This window comes from Nerophis ophidion, linkage group LG03, assembly GCF_033978795.1.
Source record: "Nerophis ophidion isolate RoL-2023_Sa linkage group LG03, RoL_Noph_v1.0, whole genome shotgun sequence".
Taxonomy (NCBI): domain Eukaryota; kingdom Metazoa; phylum Chordata; class Actinopteri; order Syngnathiformes; family Syngnathidae; genus Nerophis; species Nerophis ophidion.
The window spans coordinates 89,170,540-89,179,413 of NC_084613.1; the positions used below are offsets into that span (position 1 = coordinate 89,170,540).

At 37.2% G+C, this 8,874-nt stretch overlaps 1 protein-coding gene across 5 annotated transcripts in view; it reads right to left on the reverse strand.

Annotated features, from left to right (window-relative positions):
• Positions 1-8,020: 8,020 nt before the first annotated feature.
• ppp2r3a (protein phosphatase 2, regulatory subunit B'', alpha) overlaps positions 8,021-8,874 on the reverse strand; it is a 172,908-nt gene continuing 172,054 nt past the window's right edge. For all 5 annotated transcript variants that reach the window (XM_061896358.1, XM_061896356.1, XM_061896354.1 and 2 more), the window contains 2 exons: positions 8,474-8,586; positions 8,021-8,400 (listed from right to left, as the gene is read on the reverse strand). In XM_061896358.1, the coding sequence (XP_061752342.1) occupies positions 8,304-8,400; positions 8,474-8,586 (210 nt within the window). In that variant the 3' untranslated portion in view covers positions 8,021-8,303. The remainder of the gene's footprint in view (positions 8,401-8,473; positions 8,587-8,874) is intronic.

An 8,874-nucleotide genomic window follows, 5' to 3' on the forward strand; every position in this document is an offset into this window, starting at 1 on the left:
GGGTGTCAAACTCATTTCAGCTCGGGGGCCTCGTGGACAAAAAATGTAATCCCAAGTGAGCCGGCCTGACAAAATCATGGCACAATAACTTCAAAATAAAGACAACTTCAGATCGTTTTCATTTAATCAATCAATGTTTATTTATATAGCCCTAAATTACAAGTGTCTCAAAGGGCTGCACAAGACAAAATGACATCCTCGGTTCAGAACCCACATAAAGGCAAGGAAAAACTCACAATCCAGTGGGATGTCAAAGAGAATGACTGTGAGAAACCTTGGAGAGGACCGTAGATGTGAGTGATAAAAAGTACAGAGACTTAAAGGCCTACTGAAAGCCACTACTAGCCATCACGCAGTCTGATAGTTTATATATCAATGATGAAATATTAACATTGCAACACATGACAATATGGCCGCTTTAGTTTACTAAATTGCAATTTTAAATTTCCCGCAAGTTTCTTGTTGAAAACGTCGCGGAATGATGACGCGTACGCGTGACGTCACGGACTGCCAGGAAATATTAGCAGCTGCACCACTAGCGGCTAAAAGTCGTCTGCTTTAATCGCATAATTACACAGTATTTTGGACATCTGTGTTGCTGAATCTTTTGCAATTTGTTCATTTAATAATGGAGACGTCAAAGAAGAATGCTGTTGGTGGAAAGCGGGGGATAACAGCTGTCTTTAGCACCGAGACACAGCCGGTGTTTCTTTGTTTGTTGTGAAGCAGAGCGGTCAAGCAAACATGTTTTTGGATGGGGAAATTGTGATATACATTATACCGGAGACATCATTGGATTATTCGTCGTCCCGCAGCAGTTGTTTAAAAGGCAGCTGTGAGCTTGGCTCCTCGGCTTCTCTCTGAGACACTTTGTGTTCACCGCAGCCATCCGACCTCGAGGTATGTCTTTACAATCTCACTAAAACACTATTAAAACAATAAGCAGATAAGGGATCTTCCAGAATTATCCTAGTAAATGTGTCTAATTACATCTGAAACGCTCACACAGCCGCCGCCCGGAGCCGTCGCTTTTTTTTCTTTCTAGTCCTTCACTATCAATATCCTAATTCACGAATCTTTCATCCTCGCTCAAATTATTGGGGAAATTGTCGCTTTCTCTTACTGCTGGTGGCTCCCATTAAAACCAATGTTCAGATGTGTGGAGCCCTGCAACTCGGGACGTCACGCGCACATCGTCTGCTACTTCCGGTACAGGCAGGGCTTTTCTATTAGCGACCAAAAGTTGCAGACTTTATCCTCGATGTTCTCTACTCAATCATTTCAGCAAAAATATGGCAATATGGCGAAATGATGAAGTATGACACATAGAATGGAGCTGCTATCCCCGTTTAAATAAGAACATCTCATTTCAGTAGGCCTTGAATGGCTTGTTGGGCTGCAACTAAAGATTGTTTTGATAGTCGATTAGTTGACTAATCGGATAATAGAGTACACATACTTAATGGCTTGTTGGGCTGCAAATAACGATTATTTTGATAGTCGATTAGTTGACTAATCGGATAATAGAGTACACATACTTAATGGCTTGTTGGGCTGCAACTAACGATTATTTTGATAGTCGATTAGTTGACTAATCGGATAATAGAGTACACATACTTAATGGCTTGTTGGGCTGCAACTAACGATTATTTTGATAGTCGATTAGTTGACTAATCGGATAATAGAGTACACATACTTAATGGCTTGTTGGGCTGCAACTAACGATTATTTTGATAGTCGATTAGTTGACTAATCGGATAATAGAGTACACATACTTAATGGCTTGTTGGGCTGCAACTAACGATTATTTTGATAGTCGATTAGTTGACTAATCGGATAATAGAGTACACATACTTAATGGCTTGTTGGGCTGCAAATAACGATTATTTTGATAGTCGATTAGTTGACTAATCGGATAATAGAGTACACATACTTAATGGCTTGTTGGGCTGCAACTAACGATTATTTTGATAGTCGATTAGTTGACTAATCGGATAATAGAGTACACATACTTAATGGCTTGTTGGGCTGCAACTAACGATTATTTTGATAGTCGATTAGTTGACTAATCGGATAATAGAGTACACATACTTAATGGCTTGTTGGGCTGCAAATAACGATTATTTTGATAGTCGATTAGTTGACTAATCGGATAATAGAGTACACATACTTAATGGCTTGTTGGGCTGCAACTAACGATTATTTTGATAGTCGATTAGTTGACTAATCGGATAATAGAGTACACATACTTAATGGCTTGTTGGGCTGCAACTAACGATTATTTTGATAGTCGATTAGTTGACTAATCGGATAATAGAGTACACATACTTAATGGCTTGTTGGGCTGCAACTAAAGATTGTTTTGATAGTCGATTAGTCAACTATCCATTTTCTACTGCTTATTCCCTTTTGAGGTCGCGGGGGGCGCTGGCGCCTATCTCAGCTACAGTCGGGCGGAAGGCGGGGTACACCCTGGACAAGTCGCCCCCTCATCGCATGGCCAACACAGATAGACAGACAACATTCACACTCACACACTAGGGCCAATCTTTTTTTAGTGTTGCCAATCAACCTATCCCCAGGTGCATGTCTTTGGAGGTGGGAGGGGCCTATCCCCAGGTGCATGTCTTTGGAGGTGGGTTGGGCCTATCCCCAGGTGCATGTCTTTGGAGGTGGGAGGAAGCCGGAGTACCCGGAGGGAACCCACGCATTCACGGGGAGAACATGCAAACTCCACACAGAAAGATCCCGAGCCTGGGATTGAACCCAGGACTGCAGGACCTTCGTATTGTGAGGCAGACGCACTAACCCCTCTGCCACCGTCAACTAGTAGGATAGTAAACAGCACACAGACTTAATGGATTGTTGGACTGCATCTACCAATTGTTTTGATAGTCGATTAGTCGACTAATTGGCTAATAAAGAGTACACATACTTAGCGGGTTGTTGGGCTGCAACAAATGATTGTTTTGATCGTCAATTAGTCGACTAATTGGATAATAAAGACCACACATATTTAATGGGTTGTTGGGCTGCACCTAAAGATTGTTTTGATAGTCGATTAGTCGACTAATTGGCTAATAAAGAGTACACATACTTAGCGGGTTGTTGGGCTGCAACAAATGATTGTTTTGATCGTCAATTAGTCGACTAATTGGATAATAGACTACACATATTTAATGGGTTGTTGGACTGCACCTAAAGATTGTTTTGATAGTCGATTAGTCGACTATTTGGATAATAAAGAGTTGACATACTCAATGGTTTGTTGGGCTGCAAATAACGATTGTTTTGATAATCGATTAGTCGACTAATCGGATAATAGAGAGCAAACATACGTAATGGGTTGTTAGGTTGCACCTAAAGATTGTTTTGATAGTCGATTAGTCGACTAATTGGATAATGAAAAGTAGACATACTCAACGGTTTGTTGGGCTGCAACTTACGATTGTTTTGATAGTCGACTAATCGGATAATAAAGACTACACATACTTAACGGGGCGTTGGCTGCAAGTAACAATTGTTTTGATAGTCGATTAGTCGACTAATTGGCTAATAAAGAGTACACATACTTAGCGGGTTGTTGGGCTGCAACAAATGATTGTTTTGATCGTCAATTAGTCGACTAATCGGATAATAAAGACTACACATACTTAACGGGGCGTTGGCTGCAAGTAACAATTGTTTTGATAGTCGATTAGTCGACTAATTGGCTAATAAAGAGTACACATACTTAGCGGGTTGTTGGGCTACAACAAATGATTGTTTTGATCGTCAATTAGTCGACTAATCGGATAATAAAGAGTACACATACTTAGGGGGTTGTTGGGCTGCAACAAACAATTCTTTTGATAGTCGATTAGTCGACTGATCGGATAATAAAGACTATTCTGTTTTTATTTCTATTTACACAATGTGCCAACTTCACTGCTTTTGGGTTTTGTAAAATGAGTGTAAAATACATTTTAGTAATAAAATAGTATCATTAAGATAAATTAGTATTTATAAGTATAATAAAAACTTTTATTTTACATTTTGCCAGTGTTTTCCATTGCACAATCATCTGACTTTGGACAGTTGACCAATGTACTTTCATCAGAAGGGACGAGGCGTAACAAAAGTCCGACTTTGTCCAAGTAAACCCGGTTAGCTTCTTGGATCCGGTTACCAAGGTGACAGACTAAGTTACCATGGAAATGTGTCATCCTTAACCTGCTTTGTGGAAGACTCAGCCTTAAGTTTCCAATACATGATTACACAGTTAATGAGAAGCCACATTAATCCTGGATGACACAAAACTCAACGATGACTGATGGAAAATAAATTCTGAAGATGGAATGTTCTTATTCGCCTTCTTGGAAACTGTGTGTGTGTGTGTGTGTGTGTGTTGACATCAGCCAGTCGCTGAGAACATCGTCTTTGTGTGTATGTTCTTGTCTTTCCATCCTTTTTGAGACATCAACAAGGAAAAGTAGTACATTTAAGTACTCCCCCTCTGACCAACATATGAAATAACAAGTGTGTGTAGGAAATAGAAATGTGCCCGCTTTGGCCAAAATTATTAGAAAAAGAAAACATTTTTTATATAGCGACATACTGTAATAACTTACTGAAGTAAATAAAAAAGATTAAAAAACAATTACAAAAAAATAAAAACAAAATAAATTAACGAAAAGCTTACCTATTTAATATATGCATAGTATGTATATATTATTGATTTTGTCAAAATGAGGGTGGTCCCAAAAAGGAGGGATTTTTCAAGTTGATTGTGTCTGTTTCAAAAGTGCTCCCCCGCTGGCCGAAATATGACATAACAAATGTGTGTAAGAAATTGAAGTACTCCCCCTCAGGCCAACATACAAAATAACAAATGTGTGTAAGAAATAGAAATGCACCCCCCCTTGGCCAAAATTATACAAAACAAATACAAAATAAATATGTATAGAGACACATACTGTAAAAACATACTGAAGTAAATAAGGAAGTTTAAAAACCAATTACAAAATAAATACATTAATTAACCAAAAGATTACCTTTTTTATATATGCAAAGTATGTATATATTATTAATGTTGTCAAAATGAGGGTGCTTCCAAAAAGGAGGGATTTTTCAAATTGACTGTGTCTGTGTCAAAAGTGCTCCCCCTCTGGCCAACATATGAAATAACAAGTGTGTGTAAGAAATAGAAATGCACCCCCTTTGGCCAAAATTATATAAAATAAATAAACAAATAAATATTTATATAGAAACATACTGTAATAACAAACTGGAGTACATAATGAAGATTAAAAACAATTAGAAAAAAAATAATAATAAAATAAATCAACTAAAAGGTTACCTTTCTTATATATGTATATCAATCAATTAATGTTTATTTATATAGCCATACATCACTAGTGTCTCAAAGGGCTGGTATAGTATGTATATCTTATTCATGTTGTAAATACACATCTTTTTATTTCTAGAAAGGGTGGTCCTAAAGAGGGAGGCATTTTTCGGAGGTCTCAAGAAGGTAAGAAGTACAAAACTATGTGTGTATGTGTGTGTGTGTGTGTGTGTGTGTGTGTGTGTGTGTGTGTGTGTGTGTGTGTGTGATTTATGAAGTTCTCTTAGTCAGAAACATTTTTTTTTATTTAAACATGTTTGTTTCAGACAAAAGCAGTTGATGCCAGATAAGGGAAAAAAATAGACAAAACATGCTCTTACAAGTCAGCATTACATTGGCATAAATAAAAGCCCGGTCGCCTCCCCAAACAGTCATTTCAAAATAAAAGCCTGACTTTAAATGAACGAACAGGCCTCTTTAGTGACGACGGCGAGAGTCTGAGTGATTGTCAGTAAGGCAGGTCAGCCCATTTAAACACGCACGCACGCACACACACACACACACGACATCATTTATTTGACCCCCTTACACGCCACACAGTGGCACCGCAATACAAAGCGTCATTAAAAAAATCCTGTACAATTTGGTGTTATCATCATAATAATTAGCTTTCAAATAAAAACACAGCCAGGCACATTTACAGCGGCTGTGTCACTAAGAGAAGAAAAAAAAAAGCACTCCTGTAGGATTTCCATACACACACAAACCAATTAAGAGGTCAGGAGAAGACCCTTATTATTAATCCTCCGTTATGTAAATATTATTATTATTTTTTAGCATTTCCACTGCTCTAAATGGTATTTACATCATGTTCACATTTCAGACACGTCCTAAAAGTCACTGGATGCAAGAATGTCACCAACAATATGATGATATATTAATAGTGTGTTTGGAGGATGTGAAAAGAAGCGGGGGTGTGCCTAACGAAGTGCCCGTTAATTGGAAACACGCACACAAATAAAAACAAAACAAACATTAAAAAAAAGAACAAAATAAAACTGTCATTTTAAAGAACAGAACCTCCGAAAAAAAGCGCAAAAAAAAAATCAAGGCGGCACAAATGGCGTAAAAGTCTATTTTTATTGTTGGTGGTTTGTTATTCAAAAGTGCCCCAATTCTGCAGAAAGAAAACGGACTGACAATATTAAATGTCTTCTAAGATCAATTTTTTGAGATTTTGTTATGCAGGATTCGCCGCGGATCTTAAAATGAGACACGCCGACTGTTTGCCTGTCGGTTACGGACGTGACCGAAAGTTGGATCGCGTTGTTTTGAATTTGGTGACTGTGCTGACCGAGCATTACGTTAAAATGCACTGTTGGCACTTTGTCTCACGAGCTATGTTCGTGTCCTCTTGTCACGCTCGCTATTGTTGCATTGTTGTTTGTCATTTATGACATACATATATATATACATATATATGTATATATATACATACATACATATATATATATATATATATATACACACACATGTATATATACACACAGATATGTAAATATATACACGTCTATGCACATACATACATTCATATATACATACATATATATATATACATACATACATATATATAAATAGTTATACATATGTATATATATATACACACGTTTGTATATATATATATATATATATATGTGTATATATATATATGTCTTGATTGGATTATCCAGAGAATAGTGCTCGATACCATGGTAGAGCACAATATGTAGGTGTGGGAAAATCACAACACTACTTCATCAAGTAGTCTTGTGATTTTTCCCACACCTACATATATATATATATATGTATATATGTGTGTATATATATATATATATATATATATATATATGTATATATATATATATATATATATATATATATATATGTACACATATATACATATACACTCAGTGCACAAGTCAAAAGCTGATTAAGTACAAAACTACGCACAAATGACAAACACACAACACAGTAGAGACACACTTCTAATACAAAATTGTGGGACCTCTGATGATTATTTAAAATTGGTACAGTACAAAAAAAATAAAATGCTATAATATGCGAAAGCTTTGAACAATAATAATAATAATATTTCCATGACCTCCTTTGAGGTCATTTTGGACGATAAAACAAGCAAAACAAAAAATGGAGATCTTTTTTATGGAGAGAAAAGTATTTTCATGCAACCCCCCCAAAAAAATGTTTAGATCAAAAAATATTTTCAAACAAACAAAAGTTTTGGTTGCAAATCACTGAAATCCTTCGATTGTTTGGTTATGACTCAAGCTTAATCTTGTGGGCGGGGCCTCCCCTGAAAAAATTGTTCATTGGTTTGTCACTGGCGTGACCTTTTTTTTTGTACATTATTCTCTAAAAAAATTGTACATCTGAAAGTGTTTTTAGTTAGCTCACAAAGAGAGAGAAACGTTTGTTTCGATTTCCCTGAATGTCCAGCAGTTGTTGAACAATTGACAACAAAGATTGCCTTTTTGACCATATATGGGCATTCCTCCCTCAACACATTTTGAAAGGAAAATTTTTTACCAATAAAAATATTGTGAAGAGGTGTAACAAAAAACAATTGTGAAGAGGGGTAACAAAAAAATAAAAAAATAAATACAAATTCTAATCAAAAAATTGATTTGCAACCATAAATTAAAAAAATATTTTTTTTATTTTTTTTATTCTAAAAAAAGACAAATATTTCTACTGCATGGTCTGATTAGCATAAATATGCATCCGCAGTGTTTTGTTACATAAAAATGTTATTAATCAAACTATTAAATAAAGTGTGAGAAACTCTACCAGAGAGTTTCTTAATAGTAGAATAGTCCAGAAGACGCTTGTAGGAGCACAGTGTGGCCACAAGGAGGCAGGCTTGTCATTGTCTTTGCACCATCCTCATGAAGTTCGGGAAAGACTCGCCCCGAAAATCATTTCACGCGGACAGATGCGATATGACCAGTTTTTCCATCTTGTTACCCATCTCGGCGGGAACCTGGAGCTCGTCCACATCAAAGTCATCGTCAAAAGACCTGCTGGCACATGACGGAAGTTAGCGCGCCAGTGGAGGGTTCCGGTAGAAAATTCTGGATTATTTGGGCTGACCCTTCTTGGAGTTGCTCCTGTTCGTTGGCGGTCTCCTCCGCCACCAGGATCTCGTACTCCTCCGAGGCGTATTTGTCCCAGTCGGACGACTCCGGCACGTCGCTGTCCAGGTCCTGCAATGCATTTATCAATGCACTTTAGCAATCGAGTGTGCTAACAAAAATAGAACCCCGACGTAAGCGGCTCGTGCTAGCATGGCGTGATTGGGAGAGTTTAACCCTACGTTTCTCCAGCGTTAAATAAACAGACAAGAGTTGTAGCCGACACATTAGCATTAGCCTTCTAGTCAAATTCAATCTTGGACAAACGACAATCAATTCGTGCGGAAAACTTTTTCAACTTTTCTTAAACGTTGAGCTTAAAATCATTTTGTAGATTTAACATTTTCACGTCTAGGACAG